At 41.4% G+C, this 26213-nt stretch overlaps 1 protein-coding gene across 6 annotated transcripts in view; it reads right to left on the bottom strand.

Annotated features, from left to right (window-relative positions):
• Positions 1 to 460: 460 nt before the first annotated feature.
• Positions 461 to 26213, bottom strand: part of TMEM144 (transmembrane protein 144) — a 28883-nt gene continuing 3130 nt past the window's right edge. For 5 of the 6 annotated variants that reach the window (XM_084625942.1, XM_084625943.1, XM_084625941.1 and 2 more), the window contains 11 exons: positions 25342 to 25542; positions 23611 to 23733; positions 22388 to 22487; positions 21789 to 21869; positions 19989 to 20070; positions 18758 to 18834; positions 17272 to 17390; positions 15315 to 15434; positions 12965 to 13062; positions 4838 to 4891; positions 461 to 1129 (listed from right to left, as the gene is read on the bottom strand). In XM_084625942.1, coding sequence (XP_084482068.1) covers positions 1046 to 1129; positions 4838 to 4891; positions 12965 to 13062; positions 15315 to 15434; positions 17272 to 17390; positions 18758 to 18834; positions 19989 to 20070; positions 21789 to 21869; positions 22388 to 22487; positions 23611 to 23733; positions 25342 to 25480 — 1077 coding nt within the window. In that variant the 5' untranslated portion in view covers positions 25481 to 25542 and the 3' untranslated portion in view covers positions 461 to 1045. The remainder of the gene's footprint in view (positions 1130 to 4837; positions 4892 to 12964; positions 13063 to 15314; positions 15435 to 17271; positions 17391 to 18757; positions 18835 to 19988; positions 20071 to 21788; positions 21870 to 22387; positions 22488 to 23610; positions 23734 to 25341; positions 25543 to 26213) is intronic. The other variant, XM_084625944.1, reaches the window with a different exon arrangement.

The following is a 26213-nucleotide window of genomic DNA, read 5'->3' as shown; positions in this document are numbered from 1 at the left end:
TTGCCCTTCAGCAAAACCTGTTTGATAACATAGAAATGACCATGAATTTTTAGTATAACCAATTACAAAATGTTACCGTGACAGCCAGCTTTGATATGGAATGTGCTGCATGAAAAAGTCCGACTATTAAGAAAATGCACAATAATTGGTGCCTGTCAATAAACGTTTAACTGTATATGTAATTTGGCAACAAACTTACATTTCTTACATTGAAGGTATTGCTCCAGTTCCAGAATAAATGTTATTTACATAGTTCCTCACAATTCTACTTCAACTGAGTAGATTTTAGAAAATAATTCAAGAATGATGCCCAAGGTACTAATGGTTGCATAATTTAAATGGAACTGTAAACTACTTCTTTGTCAAACAAAACAAGATGATAATCAATGAACGTTGTTGACTATTTGAACAACAACAAAAGCTTTTACATTCAAAACTATAAAGTGAATAGCAGATTCAGTTTACCATAAAAAATGTCACTTTAATAGATAACGTCCTAACAATACAAAACAACGCCCCACTCCAACAAACCTTGCTTCAGTGATGCTATGGTTACTTTGTTTACAGGTTGTTTTGCATATCAGCCCTAATACACCAGAACAAACAATATATTAAAACAAGTGTTCTGCCTTGCAAAGAAGTAAAATATTAAGAACCCAGAATTAACATTCCCTTTATCCTCCAACCTGCAAAGGCGAATTAAAACATATCCTGATTCAATGATAACTTATAGACCAATGCACTCTAACACAGAAAATTATAAAAATATCTGAAACCCTTTGAAGGCCAGTTTTTGCTCCTACAATCATCCAGAAAGACAACACTGGCATCTTCCAATATATTAAAAAATCTTTCACTTGTTTCAGGCCTGAAACAAACTGCTGAATTTTCTCAGTTGGCATAAAAAAATCTTGAACAATGAGTATTCGCCTGTCTCTTGTTAGCGTTAAGATCTATTAATCAGCTTAGAAAATTTCACAGATTTCCGTCTTCTTAGAGTGTTTTTATTAAACAGTAGCACCATCTGCTGGTCCAAGCAATCCCTTCAAATTTTAGAAAAAGCTGTAGAGAGTGACCCAGCCAAAATGACGCAAAATGCTATGGAGAGTAACAGGTAGTTTTTCAATCCCTATGTAGTCAAAGAAAGAGAAGAAAAATGTAATATCATCACTTGTATATAAAGCAGTGTTTGTTTTTAGAAGGGGGGGGGGAGTAAAATGAAGGTGAAGTTGCATTGTTCACAGTAGATTGCATGAATAACTGAAAAGGAGTACTTGTGGCACCTTACAGACTAACCAATTTATTTGAGCATAAGCTTTCGTGAGCTACAGCTCACTTCATCGGATGCATACTGTGGAAAGTGTAGAAGATCTTTTTATATACACACGAAGCATGAAAAAATACCTCCTCCCACCCCACTCTCCTGCTGCTAATAGCTTATCTAAAGTGATCACTCTCCTTACAATGAGTATGATAATCAAGATGGGCTATTTCCAGCACAAATCCAGGGTTTAACAAGAACGTCTGGGGGGGGGGGGGAAACAAGGGATTTGAAGTTTTTTTGTTGTAACAACTTTCATGTCTGTAATCGCGTGACCACAGAGATTGAAGTGTTCTCCGACTGGTTTATGAATGTTATAATTCTTGACATCTGATTTGTGTCCATTTATTCTTTTACGTAGAGACTGTCCAGTTTGACCAATGTACATGGCAGAGGGGCATTGCTGGCACATGATGGCATATTTCACATTGGTGGATGTGCAGGTGAACGAGCCTCTGATAGTGTGGCTGATGTTATTAGGCCCTGTGATGGTGTCCCCTGAATAGCTACGTAAAAGAATAAATGGACACAAATCAGATGTCAAGAATTATAACATTCATAAACCAGTCAGAGAACACTTCAATCTCTGTGGTCACGCGATTACAGACATGAAAGTTGTTACAACAAAAAAACTTCAAATCCCTTGTCCCCCCCCCCTCCTCAGACGTTCTTGTTAAACCCAGGATTTGTGCTGGAAATGGCCCACCTTGATTATCATACACATTGTAAGGAGAGTGATCACTTTAGATAAGCTATTAGCAGCAGGAGAGTGGGGTGGGAGGAGGTATTTTTTCATGCTTTGTGTGTATATAAGAAGTTCTACACTTTCCACAGTATGCATCCGATGAAGTGAGCTGTAGCTCACGAAAGCTTATGCTCAAATAAATTGGTTAGTCTCTAAGGTGCCACAAGTACTCCTTTTCTTTTTGCGAATACAGACTAACACGGCTGTTACTCTGAAACATGAATAACTGAGTTTTCTGGAATGACATTTATTAGAAAGGTTTCAGAGTAGCAGCCGTGTTAGTCTGTATTCGCAAAAAGAAAAGGAGGACTTGTGGCACCTTAGAGACTAACCAATTTATTAGAGCATAAGCTTTCGTGAGCTACAGCTCACTTCCTCAGATGCATATCGTGGAAACTGCAGCAGGCTTTATATATACACAGAGAATATGAAACAATACCTATTCCCACCCCACTGTCCTGCTGGTAATAGCTTATCTAAAGTGATTTCCAGCACAAATCCAGGTTTTCTCACCCTCCACCCCCCCACACAAATTCACTCTCCTGCTGGTGATAGCCCATCCAAAGTGACAACTCTTTACACAATGTGCATGACAATCAAGCTGGGCTATTGGATTGGGGGATGTGAGAACCTGGATTTATGCAGGAAATAGCCCAGCTTGATTGTCATGCACATTGTGTAAAGAGTTGTCACTTTGGATGGGCTATCACCAGCAGGAGAGTGAATTTGTGTGGGGGGGTGGAGGGTGAGAAAACCTGGATTTGTGCTGGAAATCACTTTAGATAAGCTATTACCAGCAGGACAGTGGGGTGGGAATAGGTATTGTTTCATATTCTCTGTGTATATATAAAGCCTGCTGCAGTTTCCACGATATGCATCTGAGGAAGTGAGCTGTAGCTCACGAAAGCTTATGCTCTAATAAATTGGTTAGTCTCTAAGGTGCCACAAGTCCTCCTTTTCTTTTTATTTATTAGAAACAAATTTTAAGTGAATACTCATGGAAAGTGAATCCCAAGTTCAGTGCTTACAACAGAAGAGTTACTCTCTTCCAGTCAGGGAACCGAACATGGTTGATGTGTCTATTCAAACCCAGCCAAACATTGCTTAAATAAGGCCTACAAAGTTAATGGGAGTCTTTCCTTTGACTTCAAAGGGAGCTGGCCTCGGTTCATAAAGAATGTTCACAAAGCAGCTCATGGTGAGTGATATTTTTATATAGGAATTAGTCACAAAAACTATTCAGCAAATAACTTTGAATGTGTTTGAGAAATTTCATTCTACTCCAGGGCAATTCTCAAACAGCAAAAGGGGCAAAATTAGTTGAATAGATTCTTACAAATTAACTGGGCAACTTGAGTTCTAATCCTGGTTTGGACACTGACTTGCTGTGTGATGTTGGCTCAGGGAGGTTGGCTGATCCTCACTTTCCTCATATATGTAGCTCAGACAATGATATTTACCAACTTTACTTAAAGTTAAGCATGTGCTTATGGGTATATACACACGGCAATACGAGGACTGTGGCAGGGTCGTGGCTGGTCCAGGTCAGCTGACTCAAGCTCACAGGGCTCAAAAATTGCAGTATAGATGTTCAGGCTTGGTCTGGAGCCTGGGCTCTGAAACACTGCAAGGGGGGTGGCTTTCAAAGCCTGGCTGCTCGCACAAGCATGAATGTCTTCACTGCAATTTTTAGCCTCAACACCTGAGCCCTGCATGCCTGGGTCAACTGATTTTGGGCTGCAGGTTTTTATGTCAGTGTGGATGTACCTATAAGAACATGCTTAAGTATGTGAGTAGTCCCTTTGAAGTCCATGACACTTTCATGTACTTGCATGATCTTAAGTGCCAATACCTTTAAGGATCTGGGTCTTAGGCCCTTTCCCAACAGAAGCGCTTAACTCTCATTGATTTTAATGGGAATTAGGTGCACCATCCCTTATATGGGTCTATTTGCCTAATGCACTAGACAATGTGACTCATGGGACAGTGGCACCACCAGTTCTAGAAGTTTGTTCAACTTTCACAAGGGAGACTTTTAAAGTGAAAATGGCTTTTCAATGTTTTTTCCAAAAATAAAATAAAAATCAAAGCTCTTCAGTTTTATGTAAATTTCACAAACTACACGCAAGCAACTGTTCAACTAGGGGGGGGGAAAAGTATGACAAATATTTCATCCAGCTCTAGTTACAGTGGTAGCATTTAGTAATCTCTCTAAACAGCAGAGACTAATTTTAGCGGTATTCCCATTTTAATCTTTCAAAATGTAGGACTTCTAAAGTATACAATTTTTAAAATTACAGCAAAGTATATTGTCTACTCATGAGACTTCTAAAATCTTCTTTCAGACATCCAAAAATAGTACTCCATTAATCTAAAACATGTTATAGCTACCTTTGTCCTTGTCAATCGAAAACATGTTTAATATCCAAAAAGTCTTTTGGTTATATTCTTAAATAATCCATTTGTTCTTGGGCTCTTGCCTCCTGATCCTGCAAAAAGTCCCTCATGCTTTCTCACTGCTTTTTATACAGATGTGGAATTCAAGTTTTCATTCTTCTAAAGTGAATGAAAGCTCACATCAAACTTTTTCTTAGAAAAAATACTCTGGCATGACAATGGTCAAAGCTCCATCTTGCATCTGCCCACTTCTGACAGGTGCAGAAGAAGTCTCATGGAGACAGCATTGTACCATGTATCCTCAAGTCTCAGGTTTCACATGCAATTCTTGAAGTCAGTTACAGGTAAAAAAGTTAGGACACCATTGGACTTACCTTTATTTCTTTAAATACCAGGACTCCCCACATAGCCGCTACAAAACCAGGGCCCTAAAGAACAAGGTTAGCTTTGTTAATATATATAGCATTTCTTAAAAATGGGCAATTTCCTCAATGCTTAATTCAGACCTTTCCTTCCTGTGTAATGCAACTGTAAATGCTTATGAACAAAACAGAAACGTTGTAAAGATTTCAAAGGAAGGGTCAGTAAATCCTGCAGGAGGAAGAAAAAGGGGGAGAAAATCTGAGGAGAGGGCATGATCTGGACCTAAATTAGATTGCAGAGACAGAATCTTGAACCTGCCACTATATTCATTCTTGATATTCTCCAACTAGTAAGTCTCACATCAGATTTTCATCTGCAGTCCAGGTTGGAGGAGGCTACTCAGGCTTCTGCACATGATCTTAGCAGTTACCATGGTTATTCCTAATACTTATTTCATTATTAAAACTAACCAGTTGAACAAAGTTTGCCTTAAACACTTGTCGTGAAAGTGAAAGACTAAAAATACACCCTCTTTTATTTAGCAATAATCTGGATAATCCCCATAGTCAGGCCAGATGAACAGGTCATAAAACTACCATTGATCAATGATGTTATACTACAGTTTTCCTAGCTGACAGCAAACTTAGTGATAATGAAAAGCACCTGGAAATACCATTCTTTTCCCAGTGAAAGCTATATTATGACTTCCAATGCCTGAAGGAAAGAATTATTAAATACACACCAGGAAATCGTCATACTATGAACAAAAATATGTCACTTAAAATACAGAGCAACGAATGAGTTCTCATGTTACACTTAATACATGCAAGGTGAATAAAGTGGGGAAGAGTGTCAATAACAGGTGTGTGACAGTGAACTGGCTGGAAACCCATGATGCCAACCCCTCTGAAATGGAGTAGAGAGGTTGATTCAAACTAAAAAAAGTGCATTTCATCCAAAGCCAAAAGCATGATTGGCACCACAAGACTACAGTTCCCCTATACAAAAAGACACATACATTAACAGCATAAGCTCATTTACTACATCATCTCTTACACTGACACAGAGTACCTGGCAAGGTGGCTCTTTATCTAGTGGAAGATAAAACTTATGCAGCTACAAAAGACTAACTGCTCATATGTACTGTATCATATATTTAAATAAAATAGGCCAGCTGCCGCTTATCTAAGGGCTGGTCTACACTACGAATTTAGGTCAAATTTAGCAGTGTTATCTCGATTTAACACTGCACCCGTCCACACGACGAAGCCCTTTTTTTCGACTTAAAGGACTCTTAAAATCGATTTCTGTACTCCTCCCCACCCCCACCCCCCAACGAGGGGATTAGCACTGAAATTGGCCTTGCTGGGTCGAATTTGGGGTACTGTGGATGCAATTTGATGGTATTGGCCTCCGGGAGCTATCCAAGAGTGCTCAGTTGTGACCGCTCTGGACAGCACTCTCAACTCAGATGCACTGTCCAGGTATACAGGAAAAGGCCCGCAAACTTTTGAATCTCATTTCCTGTTTGGCCAGCGTGGCGAGCTCACCTGCACAGGTCACCATGCAGAGCTCATCATCACAGGAGACCATGCAGTCCCAGAATCGCTGAAGAGCTCCAGCATGGACTGAACGGGAGGTATGGGATCTAATCGCTGTATGGGGAGACGAATCCATGCTGGAAGAACTCCGTTTGAACAGAGGAAATGCCAAAATATTTGAAAAAATCTCCCAGGGCATGAAGGACAGAGGCCACAACAGGGACCCAAAGCAGTGCCGTGTGAAACTTAAGGAGCTGAGGCAAGCCTACCAGAAAACCAGAGAGGCAAACGGCCGCTCTGGTTCAGAGCCCCAGACATGCCACTTCTATGATGAGCTGCATGCCATTCTAGGGGATGCAGCCACCACTACCCAAACCCTGTGCTTGACTCCGTCCAAGGAGTGGGAGGCAACATGGAAGCGGGTTTTGGGGGCAAGGAAGATTATGATGATGAGGAGGTTGTAGATAGCTCACAGCAAGGAAGTGGAGAAACCGGTTTCCCCACCAGCCAGGATCTGTTTATCACCCTGGACCTGGACCCAGTACCCCCTGAACCCACCCAAAGCGGGCTCCCGGACCCTGAAGGCGGAGAAGGGACCTCTGGTGAGTGTACCTTTGTAAATATTATACATGGTTTAAAAGCAAGCGTGTTTAATGATTAATTTGCCCTGGCATTCGCAGCCAGTACAGCTACTGGAAAAGTCTGTTAACGTGTCTGGGGATGGAGCAGAAATCCTCCAGGGACATCTCCATAAAACTCTCCTGGATGTACTCCCAAAGCCTTTGCAAAAGGTTTCTAGGGAGGGCAGCCCTATTCCGTCCTCCATGGTAGGACGCTTTACCACGCCAGGCCAGTAGCACGTAGTCGGGAATCACTGCAGAACAAAGCATTGCAGCGTATGGTCCTGGTGTTTGCTGGCATTCAAACATCATCCGTTCTTTATCTCTCTGTGTTACCCTCAGGAGAGTGATATCGTTCATAGTCACCTGGTTGAAATAGGGTGGTTTTAGTAAGTGGACATTCAGAGGTGCCCATTCCTGCTGGGCTGTTTCCCTGTGGCCGAACAGAAATCTTCCCCGCTGTTAGCCATGCGGTGGGGAGAGGGGTGAAGCCATCATCCCAGAGAAGTGTGTGTGGAGGAGAGGGGGGGTTAGTTGGGTTTCTGCTGCACGTGAACCCGGAAACCGCAGCCCCTCCTTTTAAATTGCCAACCCATTTTTAATGGCCATCCCAATGGCTACTTCGTATGGGAAATGAGGGGGCTGCTCTTTGAAACCATTCCCACATGTTATGAAGGTTAAAGAATCCAAAAGACTGTGGCTTACCATGGCTACCTGCAAGCCGAATTCTGTTGCCCGGCACTCTCACACCAAACTGGCATACCCTCAATAAGAGGCAAAATGCGACCTTGTAATGAAAGCACATGTGCTATGTAATGTTAACAGCAAGATCTACTGTGAAAGAGTGTACCCATTGTTCTATAAAATGTGTCTTTTTAACTACCACTCTCCCTTTTTTTCCTCCATCAGCTGCATATGTTTCTCCTTCCCAGAGGCTAGCGAAGATTAGAAGGCAAAAAAAAAACGCACTCATGATGAAATGTTCTCTGACCTCATGCTGTCCTCTCACACTGACAGAGCACAGCAAAATACGTGGAGGCAGACAATCTCAGAGTGCAGGAAAACACAATAGGACTGCGAGGAGAGGTGGCGGGCTGAAGATAGGAGGTGGTGTCAGCTTGCTGAAAAAAGGCAGAAGTCAATGCTCAGGCTGCTGGAGGATCAAACTCATATGCCCCAGCGTATGGTTGAGCTGCAGGAAAGGCAGCAGGAGCACAGACTGCCGCTACAGCCCCTGTGTAACCAACCACCCTCCTCCCCAAGTTCCATAGCCTCCTCACCCAGATGCCCAAGAACGCGGTGGGGGGGCCTCCAGCCACCCAGCCACTCCACCCCAGAGGATTGCCCAAGCAACAGAAGCCTGGCATTCAATAAGTTTTAAAGTGCTGTGTGGCCTTGTCCTTCCCTCCTCCACCACCCCTCCTGGGATACCTTGGCAGTTATCCCCCTATTTGTGTGATGAATAAATAAAGAATGCATGAATGTGAAGCAACAATGACTTTATTGCTTCTGCAAGCGGTGATCGAAGGGGGGAGGGGAGGGTGCTTAGCTTACAGGAAAGTAGAATGAACCCGGGGGGGAGGGGAAAGGGGCGTTCCATCAAGGAGAAACCAACAGAACTGTCACACCATAGCCTAGCCATTCCTGAAACTGCTTTTCAAAGTTTCTCTGATGCGTACCGTGCCCTCCTGTACTCTTCTAACCACCCTGGTGTCTGGCTGCTCATAATCAGTGGCCAGGAGATTTGCCTCAACCTCCCACTCCTCCATAAACGTCTCCCCCTTGCTCTCACAGATATTGTGGAGCGCACAGCAAGCAGTAATAACAATGGGAATATTGGTTTCACTTAGGTCTAACTGAGTCAGTAAACTGCACCAGCGCACTTTTAAATGCCCAAATGCACATTCTACCACCATTCTGCACTTGCTCAGCCTGTAGTTGAACAGCTCCTGACAACTGTCCAGGGTGCCTGTGTACGGCTTCATGAGCCATGGCATTAAGGGGTAGGCTAGGTCCCCAAGGATAACTATAGGCATTTCAACATCCCCAGTGGTTATTTTCTGGTCTGGAAAGTCCCTTGCTGCAGCTGTTGAAACAGACCAGAGTTCCTGAAGATGCGAGCGATCATCATGTACCTTTCCCGGCCATCCCACATTGATGTTGGTGAAACGTCCCTTGTGATCCACCAGTGCTTGCAGCACCATTGAAAAGTACCCCTTTTGGTTTACGTACTCGTTGCCTTGGTGCTCCGGTCCCAAGATAGGGATATGCGTTCCGTCTATGGCCCCACCACAGTTAGGGAATCCCATTGCAGCAAAGCCATCCAGTATGACCTGCACATTTCCCAGAGTCACTACCCTTGATATCAGCAGCTCAGTGATTGTGTTGGCTACTTGCATCACAGCAGCCCCCACAGTAGATTTGCCCACTCCAAATTGATACCCGACTGACTGGTAGCTGTCTGGCATTGCAAGGTTCCACAGGGCTATCGCCACTCGCTTGTGAATTGTGAGGGCTGCTCTCATCTTGGTATTCTTGCACTTCAGGGCAGGGGAAAGCAAGTCACAAAGTTCCATGAAAGTGCCCTTATGCATGCGAAAGTTTCGCAGCCACTGGGAATCGTTCCAGACCTGCAACACTATACGGTTCCACCACTCTGTGCTTGTTTCCCGGGCCCAGAATCGGCGTTCCACGCCATGAACCTGCCCAATTGACACCATGATGTGCACATTGCAGGGGCCCATACTTTGTGAGAAGTCTATGTCCATGTCCTCATCACTCTCATCACCGCACTGCAGTCGCCTCCTCCTTGCCTGGTTTTGCTTTTCTTGCGGGTTATGGTTCTGCATATCCTGCTTGATAATGTGTGCGGTGTTTATAGTGCTCGTAATTGCCATGGTAATCTGAGTGGGCTCCATGTTCCCAGAGCTATGGCATCTGTGCTGAAAAAAGGCGCGAAATGATTGTCTGCCGTTGCTCTGACGGAGGGAGGGGCGAGTGACAACATGGCTTACAGGGTTGGCTTACAGGGAATTAAAATCAATAAAGGGGATGGCTTTGCATCAAGGAGAAACAGAATGGCCCCCTCAAGGACAGAACTCAAAACCTTGGGTTTAGCAGGCCGTTGATTTCATGGATGGAGGGGGGGAGGGAGGAAGGGGGGAGAAAATGAATACAAAACAAATCTGGTCTATTTCTTGTTTTGATCCACTTCATCTATCTTTATACATCTTGCTGGTAGCAGATGGTGTAGTACGACTGCTAGCCATCGTCATCTCCTGGGTGCTTGGCAGAAGACGGTGCAGTATGACTGCTGGCCATCGTCGTCTCCTGGCTGCGCATTAGAAGACAGTGCAGTACGACTGCCGGAAGGACTGAATCGCCATGAGACAAAACTTAGAAGGGAAATGACCTGGCTGAGTCACTCCCATGTTTGCCCAGGCGCCCCTGACTGACCTCACTGAGGTTGACTAAAAGAGCACCCTGGCGATGATGGCTACCAGTCATACTGCACTGTCTGCTGCCAATGCCAAAAGGCAATGAGCTGCTGCTGTGTAGCAATGCAGTACCGTGTCTGCCAGCACCCAGGAGACGTACAATGACGGTGAGCTGAGCAGGCTCCACGCTTGCTGTGGTATGGCGTCTGCACGGGTAACCCAGGAAAAAAGGCGCAAAATGATTGTCTGCCGTTGCTTTCATGGAGGGAGGAAAGGGGGGGGCCTGAAGATACGTACCCAGAACCACCTGCAACAACATTTTTGCTCCATCAGGTTATTGGGATTTCTACCCAAAATTCAAATGGGTGGCGGAGACTGCGGGAACTGTGGGATAGCTACCCACAGTGCAATGCTCCGGAAGTCATAGAATCATAGAATATCAGGGTTGGAAGGGACCTCAGGAGGTCATCTAGTCCAACCCCCTGCTCAAAAGCAGGACCCATCCCCAATTAAATCATCCCAGCCAGGGCTTTGCCAAGCCTGACCTTAAGTCGACGGTTGCCTCGGTACTGTGGACGCACTCCGCCGACTAAATGCACTTAGAGCATTTGTGTGGGGACACACACAATCGACTGTATAAAAACGCTTTCTACAAAATCAACTTCTATAAATTCGACCTAATTTCATAGTGTAGATATAGCCTCAGTCACACAAATAGTGCCATTAATCTTTGTAACAAAGAGCATGTATTAGGTACAGTAACTCCTCACTTAAAGTCATCCCGGTTAACGTTGTTACATTGATAAATTAGGGAACATGCTCGTTTCAAGTTGCGCAATGCTCCCTTATAACGTCATCGTTTGGCAGCCACCTGCTTTGTCCACAGCTTGCAGGAAGAGCAGCCCATTGCAGCTAGCTGGTGGTAGCTAGGAACCAGGGTGGACTGGCAGCCCCCCTATCAGCTCCCCGCTCCCCTAAGTTCCCTGTGCAGCAGCCACCCAGCAGGCTATCAATTGCCAGGCAGTTCAGCTGTCCCTCCCCCCACTGCCATGTACTGCTCCTGCCCTCTGCCTTGGAGCTGCTCCCAGAGCCTCCTGCTTGCTGGGGGGGAGAAGAGGGGGGCTAATGTCAGGGTGTCCCCCTCCCCCCTGCATCCCACTTACCACATCTCCATAGAGCAGGGGGACACACGACAGGGCTCAGGACGGAGGGAGCTTCCTGGCGGCAGCTGTGGTCTCACCTTGCTGATTAACTTAACAAGGCAGTGTACTTAAGAGTGGGTCAGCATACTTAAAGGGAAAATGCGCATCTCTCTCTCTCTCTCTCTCGCACACAAACACACAGAGTGTGTGTGTCTGTCTGCCATGCTGTCTTCCCTCCCTCCATTCCTGCTGCCTTGAAGAGCGTGAGGCTACATTAACAACGAGTTAACCCCTTGAGAGCTCAGCTGAGTGCTAGTTCATCCTTTAGCAGTAAGGCATTCCCTGGGAAATATCCCACCCTCTGACTCCACCACCTCAACCAAGCTTCACAGTCATCATTGCTGTGTACAGTATTAAATTGTTTACAACTTATACCATGTATAAGTTTTAAACAATAGTCTTTTGTCTGGCAAAAAAAAAAATTCCCTGGAACCTAACCCCCCCTTTCAGAACCATACAGCTAAGGGTAGCCTAGAATTCCTCCTTATCTGTAAGGGGTTAGGAAGCTTAGATAACTGGGTTAGCACCTGACCAACAGAACCAAAGATACTTTCAAATCTTGGGGGGGTGGAAAGGGAAAGGGTTTTTTTGTGCTCTTTGTTTTGTGTGGAGGTTCTCTCCTGGGACTGAGAGGGGCCAGACAGAAATCCATCTTCTCCAACCCAAGTCTCCAATATTGCAACCAGTATAGGTAAGCCAGGCAAGGTGGATTAGTTTCTCTTTTGTTTTTCTTGTGACTTTTCCCTGTGATAAGAGGGAGGTTTATTCCTGTTTTCTGTAACTTTAAGTTTTTGTCCAGAGGATTCTATTAACATTCATTCTTACGGGAAAATTGGATTCGCTTAACATCGCTGCGCTTAAAGTCGCATTTTTCAGGAATATAACTACAACATTAAGTGAGGAGTTACTGTATTGAAAACACACAAAAGGATTAATATCTGAATTCATAACTTTATGCAAAATAAATATTAAAGACAGAAAATATCACAAGTTGTGAGGAATACAGTGAAAAGTGTAACTGGCTGATCAGTGTCTCCTCCCTCGGCGCCTCATCTACAGAGGATGAGGGTCTTTTACAGAGACTGACTCTCTCACTTAAAATCTACTCATTCTTTTAGATGTGGAGGCCATTAATTCAACCCTTGATGCCACCCTAGATGGTTGTTGTCATAATTATACTTTCCTAAAAGCCAAAGGGGGAGACACAGAACTAGAACTACAGACTGGCTGTACAGACTGCACACCTCAAAGTTGAAAATTATCCCCCAGAAGGGAAAAGAAAACCCTCATTTTAAATAATAATGACACAATTAACAATTTTTTTAAAAAGGTACTCACAGCAGTGATTATTGGAAAGCTGACCACCGCACTGAGGTAGTGATTCGCTATGAACCAGCAACAATTGGCTATTGCCCAAAGTACACCAGCACCAAACCCTAGAAACAACAAATTCCAATCAGAAAACTATCTACAACAAAATATAGGCCACCTACAGCAGGCAGTGAAAGACATTACAATTTACTACGTGCAAATGTAAACCAGAATCTGAATAGTATGTTGACGATTATTATCTAAATCCAACATTAAGGGTTAAAATCATCCTCTCCAAGAGAAATGGCCATAGAATGGTAACTCCACAGGAAGTATTTCTGGGTGAGCAGTTAGGTGGTGTCAAAATTCAGGAAACTGCATTTGTATTTCCCCTCAGTGGTTCAGCAAGGGCACCCATTGTCAGGCTTCCAGTTTCCCAACCATTGCTCTTGAATGGACCTCTGTGTCACTCTCTCTCTTCTTATTGGGGAATTTCCAGGTGACACAGTTCCCTGCCTACACTCTATTATTCCCAGCACAGACAGGCTGCTCAAGGACACCTGCTTGCTTTCTCTTCAGAGATGGTTAATAGGTGTAATTGTTACAGTAAGCACTTTCTATGCATGCTTACTTTGTTCTTAAGGTAAAAAGCATTACCGAGAAAACATATTAAAAACAATAAAAACCTACACACGTACTAATAAGCTTACCAATGCTAACTGGATCCTGGAGAGAAAGCAGTTCTTCAATCTCCCTCCCAAGGGGATTCCTTGTGGTTATAAGTTCAGCTCAGAGCAAATACCCAGTCTTATGAGATCCCAGTGGGCCTAGTACTTCCAACCCTACCCTAAAGATTGGAACTCTCTGTGGACCAGGAGTCCTGTCCATTTGCTTGATCAGAAAGAAGGCCCTGAGTCAGTTTAAAACCAGGTTATCAATCAAAAACCTTTTTCTTGCCTGTTGGTTCCTTCAAAAGGTTGATAATGGAGAAAGTATATTAGCACTTCCCTCCGTCCTAGAGAAGGTACATACAATAACAAATACAGAACTGCATTTTTAATATAACATACCCCAAAGGTATTAAACCTAATTCAATAAGGTTTAACTTTATTTATTTAAGTTTATCTTAATTCCATAAGGTTTGTTCAGGATATTACACGATATTGTTAATCTGTCACAGCTAGCCCAGTCCTGGTTGGAGATATGGCTTGATCTCATTGTGCAGATTTTCTAAGATCCACAGTAGGATTTGACTGAAACAGTCAGGACTGATGTAATTGTATTTAGAATAATGTTTCGTAATACAATGTTTGCATTTAAAATTGATCGTGAAATTTGGTATCTTAAATGTTTCTGTTACTCAACATAAAGACAAAATATGAAGTACAATATGTGCCTTAATGTTCCTAGCAAAAGTAAACATTGATAGGATGGGCTGGAAAGAGAAGAACTTCTGCTGAAATCAAAAGAATCATTCTTTCAGACTTTAGTCTTTGTCCCAGGCAGATTTAAATTATTATACTTTTGTTCTCTTAAGACTTACAGCAAAGAACACTTACAGAAAATGGCAATAACATAGTAAAATAATGCATTATTACCAAAGTGAAAGAGCACATACATGGAGTAATTAATTGCTTTACTATTATACTGCTGTATAGGAAATTGTGGTTTTGCATTCATATGTCAGTCTGGAAAACGTTTAGCCTGGCTTTTTGTTTGTTGGTTTTGCTTTGTTCAATGGGTATTATTCACAGCATTAAATTAGAAAAAAAAAATCAGTTAATCACTAATCATTTAATAGCAGGACAAGAGTTTGAGGTCAAAGTGTCTTTTGGCTTAAGACTATTTAAACTGTATGGGTGTGTCAAAAATTCTGCTTAGATACTGAATTCTGGAAAAATACATGGAATCCAAATGCACTCACCACTACTGAATTTACAGCTATTTCTGTTGACTCAGTTTCTGTTTATTTTTCTTACATTTGCTGTGACACCACATCACCATCTGGCCTTTCGCAAAGAGGATATTTTTTTTTTCTCCTCACTCCTTCCTCACAGAAGTTCTAAAATTTTCAAAGGTCAGTACAATATATAGGTCTCAGTTATAATTTTCCGGGCAATGTGTTCTCCGTTCTGGCAAAGTGTCAATTTCAGAACATCTTTAACATGCAACATCACATTCCAAATTGGACCACAATTTTTCATTGTCTCCCAACTTTTTCACATGTGCTCTTTCAAAAGATACCAAAAGTCAAGAGAACATACTTCCAAAATTAACCATAATCCCAAGAGTATGATTTGGAATCATTATAGTAGTACAGTTGAAATGATTACAGGAAGTAACTTAAATTAATAACTATTTTATTGAATAGTCATACCTGGTATTATGGCTTCAGGGTAAACTTTAGGTTTATTTTTCATGACGGCACAGTAGATCAAAAAATATATGGTACTTGTAAGAAAGATTCCACTAAAGTGTGCAAAGACATAATCTAAATCTGAAACAGAAATGGCACAGAGGTAAAGATTTAAAATCACAGTTACTGTAAATATTTTTACTAAACTTATTCTATGCTGTTTCATACATAGTGTGCATAAATACAAAAATGCATAAGACACTAATACTAACAACTTGAAGTTTGGTCATTGTCCATCCATTTAAAAAAAAAACAACAACCAAAAATAAGAAAAACAAAGGAAGGTAGCTTGTTGCATTATCCACGTGACCCAAACATGACTACAAATATTACTATAGATGGAGTTGTTCAATCATGCAGGTTAAATTATATAAGGGACTTTCACTGAGATGACTATGCCATAAAATCATATAAACATAGGGCTAGAAGGGACCTCAAGAGTATGGATCACAGTAGAGCCTAAAAGTGGGATTTGGGTGCCTAAACCTCACACTTAAGCACCAATGTTTTTGTCTCAAGAAGAAAAGGAATCCCTTGTTTTTGTCCTAAGCTTGTTATGTGAGTAGACAGACTCTTTCCTTATTTGTGCTATCTCTTAGGTCCTCTGCTCTATGTGAATTTGTCGTGTGATGAAGACTGCAGGAGCCAAGAAGCTCGTTGTCCACCTGTCTAATTAGAGACTTTGGTTCATTATTACTGCAGCACTGTGAGGAAGACAATTTATGAAGCCTCCACTCCCACAAGAAATTGCAAGAGAATGACCGTGGTACAATACACTTGCATGAATTGTTGGAAGACAAAGGAGACGCAGATAGGGCTGCAAAGTAGGGGGTGGTCAAGCCTGGGGAAGGATGGCTTGAAATGCTCCTTCCAGCTCCGTTAGTAGGCACTAAATCAGTTTCTCTGCCCTGCCTGGGCTGGGCTCATGCCCTCAACCTACTCACTTCTGGCGCTATGCTGGCCAGGCTGGAGGAACATAGAATAGTAAGCCCTTGTGTTCTCTCACATCCACCCCAGGTGGAATTAATGCCACTGGAAGCCTGCAACTGAGAGAGAAAATTGAACTTGTCTTGTTTGGCTGCAGCTGAATGCATTTCCACTTTTAAAGCAGGTGGTGTCTATATTTTCCCATAATTGATAATTATCCCCATACTTAATGGGGATAATTCATATAATCATCATATAAATATATTTTCTGCACAGTAAAAGCAGAGCATGAGCTGAAAAATGGGTGAAGAAACCAAACATTTATATTAATTAGGCTCCTTACATATTTGGAATATTGCCTACCAATGCAGCAGTGAGAATCTATATGACCTCTCACAACAAAAATAAGTAGAAAATGTGACTACATTTCAAAATGCTTCAAAGAAAAAACATTTTGTTGTGAATGAAATTGTGTCTAAACATCAGTGAAGTTTGGCATTCACTGGGCCTGACTGGCCATTGCCTCACATCTTGTGTAGGGATTTACACCTGCGCAAAGTGGGTGTAAAACACTACCAGATCAGAATGGGAGTGATTGCACCCAGTTTGCCCAGCTGTAAGTGACTACAAACAGGGCAAGGTAGTGGAGAATCATGTGCACCGACTCCTTTGTCACCACATAACACCAGGAGGCATGGCAAAAATCACCAAATCAATTTACAAAATCAATAGGACATACAGTAGTTATAAGGTGAAATAAAAATGGCTCGTTTCAGAGTAACAGCCGTGTTAGTCTGTATTCGCAAAAAGAAAAGGAGTACTTGTGGCACCTTAGAGACTAACCAATTTATTAGAGCATAAGCTTTCGTGAGCTACAGCTCACTTCATCAGATGCTGTAGCTCATGAAAGCTTATGCTCAAATAAATTGGTTAGTCTCTAAGGTACCACAAGTACTCCTTTTCTTTTTAAAAATGGCTCATTGGCCTTTACCAAATTGACTTGCTCCTCTGTATATCGTTTCGTTTCTTCTACCATGGTCCTTGATGTACAGCACGGGCACAAAGCTGGAACCATAGAATATTCCAGCTACTACTGCTAGGGTACAGCCTCTTAAAAAAACAAAAAAGAGAGAGAGAGAGAGAGAAAGAAAGGAATCCATTATTAACCAGTAGATTAGATAATATACTTAAGACATAACAGGTCGAGAATGATACTATGTAAAACATGCTGCACATGCAAATTGCTAGTAATGATATAGAAATTACAGTAGTGCCTAGAGCCCTATCCAGTGCCCCACAGCGCTAGGTGCTGTACAAGCATGTAACAAAGAGCTAATGAGTGTACAATCAAGGTTAATGACAAGACACAACAATGAACTTTACTAAGATGTGCTGGTAGCTGTGAACATTTAGATCCACTATACAGGGTGACCACTAACAGGCATAAAGCAAGTAGGTAAAAGTCTCATAGACTTTAAGGTCAGACGGGACCATCGTCATCATCTAACCTGACCTCCTGCACATTGCAGGCCACAGAACCTCACCTACCCACTCCTGAAATAGACCCTTTACCTTCTGGCTGAGTTACTGAAGTCCTCAAATCATGGTTTAAAGACTTCAAGCTACAGAGAATTCACCATTTACACTAATTCAAACCTGTGAGTGATCCTTGCCCCATGCTGCAGAGGAAGGTGAAAAACCCCCCGGGTCCCTGCCAATCTGACCGAGGGGAAAATTCCTTCCCAACCCCAAATGTGGCCATCCGTTAGGCCCTGAGCATGTGGGCAAGACCTACCAGAAAGATACCTGGAAAAGAATTCTCTGTGGTAACTCAGAATGCTCCCCATATAGTGTCTTGTCTCCAGCCGTTGGGGATATTTGCTTTTGCCAGTTGCCAATGGGCCACATGCCATCCCTTCCATAAACTTATCAAACTGAGTCTTGAAGCCAGTTAGGTTTTTTGCCTCCACTGCTTCCCATGGAAGGCTGTTCCAGAATTTCACTCCTCTGATGGTTAGAAACCTTTGCCTAATTTCAAGCTTAAACTAAGTCTGTGTCAAGAGAAAATAAACACAGTCTTGCATAAAACTGACCACAGCATCCTGTGTTTCTGTAATCTTTGCATATGATGGCATAAACACATATTGGGACAATTGAAAAGTCACTGAAAATCTATTTTAAGTAATCTCCACAAGACAGTATAGATCATTTGTAATTGTAATTAATATTGTGGCCAGTAAGAGACAGCACATTGAAGAATTAGAAGGACAAACACTTTTATCCAGTTAAAATGTATCTAAGTAGTTTTGCAGTTATACCTCTTCATTATAGTACTAACATTTATAAAAACTATCAATCATTTGTTACAGTGTGCTTCATACAGTACAGGACACAGAAGTTCCTTTACTATTTTGTAGCAACTTCAAGAAACCCAGGTCAACTAGCAAGAACGAAGAAAAGAAATGGTAGCTACTTACATTACTCTTTTTCGTAGTGGAGAAAGACTGTCTACCCATGAAGCATCAGAACAGGTATTTTCAGAATTGTTGACTGACTGTTGACAACAGTTACAATTTTAGTGTCAAATGTTTTGGAAAACATCCAAAAAAAAGTGCATGTTTTAAAATAGACCAGTCACACATCAGGGGAAAAAATCTTCCCAACGAAAGTCAGGAGACATGGGTTTACAGATAGGCCCAAAGCAAAAAGATTGGCTCAGGATTTCAAAGGCTTCACGGTGTCTGACTCTGGGGCTTAACTCAACACACTGTAGAGAGAGAGAATCCAAACCCAAATTTGGATTTCAAAACATGTTTTCCCTTAAATTTGGTGGGTGCTAAAATCCAGAGGTTTTGTTTGTTCTCTGTTTCCAGTGTTGTTGTTGACTGTGTGGGTCCTTTGCCATCACTAGTATCGTTTCAGATCCATAACCATTTCTGCTTATTTTCGTCTTTCCATGCACACACTGAATCCTTCTCTATAATACAAGCAGATTCTATGCCACTCTCTGCTTTCTTTGCTCCACCCACAAATCCCTTGCTGAGGATTCCCTTGATATGGAGGAATCCAGTGGGCATAGTTGGCTTCTATGCCTCCCTTCCTGTGGTCCCCAGTTCAGGCAGCATAGTGAAATGGGGATAGAGATTGACTGAAGCGTGCTGCTGTGCTCCAGTTATCCTTCCCTGGTTCATGCTCCCTAAGGGACAACAGCCATCTGGCACCAGCCTCAGGTCTCTAACCTGTGCCAAGGCCAGGGTCAAGGAACAGGAAGTCATAATTACCTGCCTGCTAGCTTCCCCACTCTGCTGTGCAGCAGGGAATCTGGCTGCCAAGACACATTGTTTGCTTCCTTTTATCTAATATTCTACTTTTACAGTTCAGTTTTAGCTCCAATAGCTGTAATTAAAATTATTTCCCCTTTCTGACATGGGGGGGATATTCTCAATCATTATAAAACCTGTGTCATAATAGAAAAGGACTTGTGAACTTATAAAACATGCCAAGCCAGTAACAACCAGACTATTGCAAAAAGCTGTTTCTGTTGCTATATGCTATCGATCTTACAAGACCCATAAATTGAAGTTCATATAAATGGGCATCTCCATTTGACCATGAATGTTGGCAAATCTGGGTAACATCAAGTAATTGCTTTTCTTTTTATGCTGATGCATATTTTCAGTGAAGTAAAACAACAGTCAGTGTACTTACACTCTCTCTCAGTAATGGGGTGGCTTCTAATGAAGTTGAAGAACTTTGAACTTCACTTTTTACAAAAAGAAATATGATAGTGCTGTGAAGAGAAAAGTACATTAACATGTACCAAACATCATTTCATAAAATTTAATACCCCAGGGCAAAAACAAAGTAGTTGAAGGCATAATCCACATTTTCATTTTGTTCCTTATTTTTCATCCTTGGTTTGACAATGTCACACTTCAGTATATCTTGAAATGAACTCTTAACTAGCTTGATTAATCTTATTAATTAATTTAAACACAAGTAAATAATCGGATCAAATCCACTTTTAAAAACGTAGTACAGTCCTTATAGTTATCTCTTGTCATATTAATAGGATGTAAATGTCACTGTTCTGATATATCACTACATTATTTTTCTAAAGACAGTTGTCATAGCCCAGTACCGCATTTTCAAACTATAGCAGATGTACACTGGGATATCCTGAGGGAAATTCTATATACACCCTCCATGGGGTGGAGGTGGAGAGTAAGGAGAGGAGAAAATGAATGAGATCTTCTTTTCAAAAAGCAAAAGCATACTACATGTACCAGAATTAGTGTTTCTAGATGGTAACTAAACTGTTTATAATAAGGATGTTTTTAACACACCCTTACATTTACAGCTTCTGTGCAGCAGACTCAACAGCTTACTGCACTTAGTTTGGCCTGGGACATAAACTGAGAATAGAAATTCTAGGTCCATTTCCTCAGGCAGTACTTGGATTTGTTTTTTATAGCCTTACATGTTTTTCAGTTCAACTCAACTGAAAATGTTAAGCCCCTCCTCAGAAGCCTAGTTCTGTGATTGGTAGGAGTGTGGGACATTGAGGTTTAAATAGGAGTAATTACCAACATATTTAACTTTCAAATTTGATCAGGTGAATCTGTAAATCAGGATTGGCAGGGTTTGGTTTTTAATGCCAAGGAATGGCGCGGGTCCCCATCATGCATGGTTCTTCCCCCTCCTGAGGGGAGAGGAAGGAATATTGGGAAGGGGGGATTTCAGCCTCCCCCATGAAGACCAGGCAAACACACATTGTTCCCCCTCCAGGCCTATGAAGCTTAGATGAAATGCTTAAACTGTGAGTTCCATCCTCCCTAAGTGTCTGGAAAGTGTCTTGCATAGAATAGCTGCTCCCATATATAAATAAAGAATTGGAGGCACTGTAGGGGGTCCTGTAGGATGCCATGGTTGGGGAATTCTGGCAGTATGGCTTCAGAGCTTCACTGCTGGGGATTGCAGAGCCTCTGGGGGCAAGAGGTGGTGTGGATGGTCCTGGATTCAGCTGAATCTATGGAGTCTGCCAGGTTTGAGGAAGGGTCTTGTGGCCTAGTCTATGGAAAGGGGCAAAGAAGCAGCAAACTCCACCTCTCTGAAGGACTAATGAGAGACAAATTCCACCAGGAGATCATAGCCTTTTCTAGGGAAGGCTTTGCCCAACAATTTGCAAAGTGAAATATTTGAAGAATTTAACTATGACAATCAATCAGTCTACATCTGGGATGGTATTTAACATGTCCATTGGCATAAAAATGCGCTTCTCCATTTATGAAGACCTATTTTGCCATTGAATTGGAATTAACATTTGTCTAATTCTGAAAATATTTCTCTGTCTCACTGGATAGGACAACTTATTAAGTTTTAAATGAACTGCATTTGCAAAATGTATTCAACTAACACACATCCTCTCCTATTAAATCAACTCCTCAGTCGCTAAATCTATGATCTTTTAAATCAAAGAAGTTGTTTATTATTAGGAAGAGTATTTACCTTAACACTGAAAGTCCAGCTCCAATATAATTTAAGATGGGTTTTGATACCTCTTCTGGGTCAATTCCAAACCAGCCGAACCTGGAATATTTAACCACAGCTTTATTTGATTCCATTTACATGTATTAAATTTAAAATTAGATTCCAGTCTTAGAAATCCTTACTAATGCAAGTAGTCCCACTGAAGTCCAGATTATCAGGACTGGGTTCATGCTTAGTGAAGTTTTGCCAAAAGGCATGTAAATGTAAATGTCCAGGCTAAAAGAAATTAATTTAACCATGCACAATTATGATGATAAAGAAAACAAGAAAATAAACAGCATTTTACTTGCACATGAAAACTATGATTTTAATTAATCAGATGAGTGAGCATCTAGGCTCTTTTGCAAAGAAGATCCAGTAAACATTTTCCTCTTATTGAGAATCTCACAAATAAGGGAGCACAATGGATCACAATTAACCTGTATATTTCACTGGGAGAAAAAAAATCTTTTCTATTTGATACATCTTTTGCATTCATGTTGAATATTTTCATTAGAGTTGTTAATGAGGAAATGACAGCATTCATGTTGTGCAGTTTAAAGTTCAAATGCAGTTACCTTGAGCTTGCCCAGCCAGTTAGCAAATTAAAAGAAGCCCAGATTAAGAGTCCAAGACCTAAACCAATGGTTTTAACAATGGGGACAACTGTAATGTTACCTGCAATATGGAAAAACACAAAGCAAAATTATTCTATTGCCAAAATATTTTGGTTTTAAAATTGAGTGCTCATATTTGTACTTTGAATTTCAATATGGTTTGTAAATTCAGATCTTTTGAACAACATCAGTCAATATGCAGGACATGATGTTGTTGTTAAATATTTAACAAATGCACGCACACACAAACACAATTTCTTCAATTCTTCATCATCCACAATTTTGAAAGCTATTCTTGGTGTGAATTTGGTGCTTACAAAAGGAAGGTGCTGAAGGCATTGTATGTAAGGTCTTTAATGCACCTCAACCCTACAAGAATGCCTGGTATCTGGTCCTAAATTTCTCTCAAGAAGAAAATGCCATTTATGTCTAACTGTGCAATAATCATGTTTTAGGAATAGGAAGAGACCAGTATTCTTGAGTTTTTATATTTTCCCATATACTTACTAAACTGAAAATTTCTGTATTCTGCAAAGAGGTTTTACAGATATTTCTGTCCCTAAGGAGAAGAATCTGTCTTATTCAGTGATGCTTCCTATTAAAGAGCCCTGCACTGGACTACAGCTTAGAGGGTCTAGTCATTTCATGCTTTTTTTTTTTTTTTGGGTGGATGTTTCTTTAAGGTTTAATTTATATCAATCCAATTTGAGGACAAAATTAGGAAATACACAGTGCTTATCACCCACCAGCTCCCACTGGCTTCAGTGGGAGCTGCTGGATGCTCAGCACTCTTGAAAATCAGGTCACTTATTTAGAAGCCTAACTTTGGACTTTCAAAAAACTTGGACCAATAGGTTTCTTATAGCCATTTAAAATGTAAGCATTCAGCCTATGTTGCTATATGGTTAAGGTAACTTTAGCATCTTATTTCTTAAGCCCTTCTAAAACATGGATATTATTTGGTACCTGTATTACTTTAGGTTTTTAAATAAGGCTGCTGAAGACCACTGTCAATGATAAAACTGTAAAATATCATGTTCACAGTAATACATACAATAAGAGATCCACAGAGTAGAAATAACAAAGATCCATTTAGTATATCAAATATTTCAATGTTATCTCTGCCTCCTCTGAGGAATTAGCTTTACTGTGCCTCTGAAGAAGTAGGATCTCTTCCTCATTACCTGTAGCCCATACACTTCCCCCAACCATAGCAAGAGGCCAAAACGTAGGGCTATGCTGAATAAGGTTCACCACCAATGATACAATCCATATTGCAGCACAGAGAATCCACTGGAAGAACATTCCTGGGGAGAAAACAGACAAACTAATGAATATGTTACCATCAATGGTTTTAAAAAAAAAAGATTTCTTTCAAGTATTGTACATGTGAACCTGTTGTTTCTTGTTCATATAATATGTCTCAGATGAATTATACAGATACAATTGAAATCTGGTCACATATTTTAGAGAACTATGCCTTATGATGTTTATGTAGCCATGTTACAATATTTTTTAAAGGTTATATTTTGAGGCAAGATGTTAGCAGTCAACCAGTCATCTTTTTCTGGGTTCTCGCATTCTCCATATGCTTGGAAACTACACTTGCTTGGACAGAGTTAATAGTGCCCAGATCCTCAGGTGCACATGAGCTCTGCTTGGCTCTTGAAGAGGATGGACTTAAGTTACTTTCCCTCCAAACCATGAACATGTTAGAACAGCCTAGAAATTACTCTAACTCAGTGGCTCTCAAACTTGTTTTACTGGTGACCCCTTTCACATAGCAAGCCTCTGAGTGCGATCCCCCTTATAAATTAAAAACACTTTTTAATATATTTAACACCATTACAAATGCTGGAGGCAAAGCGGGGTTTGAGGTAGAGGCTGACAGCTCGTGACCCCCTGAGGGGTCCCGACCCCCAGTTTGAGAACCCCTGCTCTAACTTGCACTGTGTGGGACAGTCCTGGAGCTGTACCAGTAACACAGGATAGCCAGATTGTTGTACACTCTGGCCAAATTTCCTCTCACTCCCAGCAGATCCTGTACTCGGAGGGGCCAGGAGTGGGTGAAGTATTTTCTGGCTTTATGCCCCTCCTTCCCCAGGACTTCCCTTACACAAGGGGAATCCTTTGCTGAATATTTAAGCCCACTTTTTTGTCCCCTTTGCAGTGCTGGATTGGCACAAATAGGGGAGAAAACAGAGGCTAGGATCCACCCTGTAATGCAGACATGGTTACAGAAAAGTAATTTGGGATAAGCCTTTTTTGATCGTGGGACTCTGATAACCAACAAATAATAATAATGTCTTCACATATACCTAGATATAGCATGACCCCCATATAAAGCAAGTGAAGTGCTGTGGCAAAATCATAAACCATAAGTAAGAAACTAAAGGGGTTGTTTCGTGTTATCATATTCCCAAGACAGAAGTACTCAAGTTTCTACTTTTGATTGCTTTTAATGTTATCTACAATAACGTGACTCACAGGATGGAGATATTTAATAGATCACCAGCTACAAAGGGTAAATACTACACACTGAAGTGTGTATTTGAGAATGTGCAAACTGCGGGGGACTGAAAGGCCCTTCACTTTTTGCTTTTCCATCTTGCAGCATCCTGCAATATACTCCATCTCTCGTAAGTGGATGGCAAGATATAAGAAGGGGCTCTCAAAGTTTTTCCACTTCCTGGCGTTTTTATTATTGCATTTACAAAACAAATTGTTGTGAATTAAAAATGCTGTGATTCTTCCACCTCTCTCTGTAGCTTAAGGCTGTGCTGGGGTGAATGTAGACATAGCCGGGAAGTTTCAGTAACCAGCAGATTCCATATTCTCACTGAAAGTGTGTAAAACTTAAAACACTGTTCTTACAAGTGGTAAAACTATTTAAAAAACAAAAACAGATTGTTTACCATCACCAGTATCAAATTTCTTAACAGGTACAAAATTTGTCCCAAATAAAAAGACAGCTATCGCAGAAGACATAAAGCCAATAGTGAGATCTGTTCCATTGCTGTTGACGGAGCTGTTATTTGCTCTCCAGCTGTTCATTTCTGTTCTGAAAATGCTTCTTGTTGTGATGCTGTTTAAATGAAGATCCTTTCAGGCAGCTTCTGAAAACAGAGAAGAGAATTAAATAAATATATGTCATTGGATCATAGCAGTCCTAATGGGGTTTGATTTTTAGTAATGTGGGGGTTTAAAAAGTCCTGCTTTCTACTTCCCAAAAGCTGAAAAAATTTGTAAGGAATAATGTAGCCTAATGAGCTACCGCCATAAAATTTTGATTAGGGAGAAAAACATGAGTAGTTAGAGAACAGACACAGCCATAATACAGAATTATGACTACTCAAATGTATCTGGCTTAAGGGAAGGCCCGTGGTTCTTTATGGACAGGTGCTAATACTGGAATGTTGGAATGATCCTAGATCCAGAATGTTGCTATGGGAGATTGCCTGGAACCAAGCAGGCTGATGTCTTTTGGGTTTGCTTGACAGCAAGTATTAGGCAATTCAGTGCAATCTCTTCCTCTGGTGGAAGAAGTCTTGGCAGTGAGACTCTAGTCACACCACATTGCCTAGAAACCAGAATGGAGGGGAAGGTGTGCAGGGCAGTTGTTCCACAGAGCCAGGATGGAAGCCTAGGATTGCTGCAGCTCTTACAATCCATGGAGTTTAAGGGGCCCTAGGTTTTTTTCTGCGGAATGTGTGGGAGGGAAGTCATAAAGTTTCTTCCTTAAACCTCCATGGAAACTTTTGGGAAGAAGGCAGTGAGGGAAAGCTTG

This window comes from Lepidochelys olivacea (genome assembly GCF_965140295.1).
Source record: "Lepidochelys olivacea isolate rLepOli2 genome assembly, chromosome: 4".
Lineage (NCBI taxonomy): Eukaryota > Metazoa > Chordata > Testudines > Cheloniidae > Lepidochelys > Lepidochelys olivacea.
This window is presented reverse-complemented; position numbering and strand designations above follow the sequence as displayed.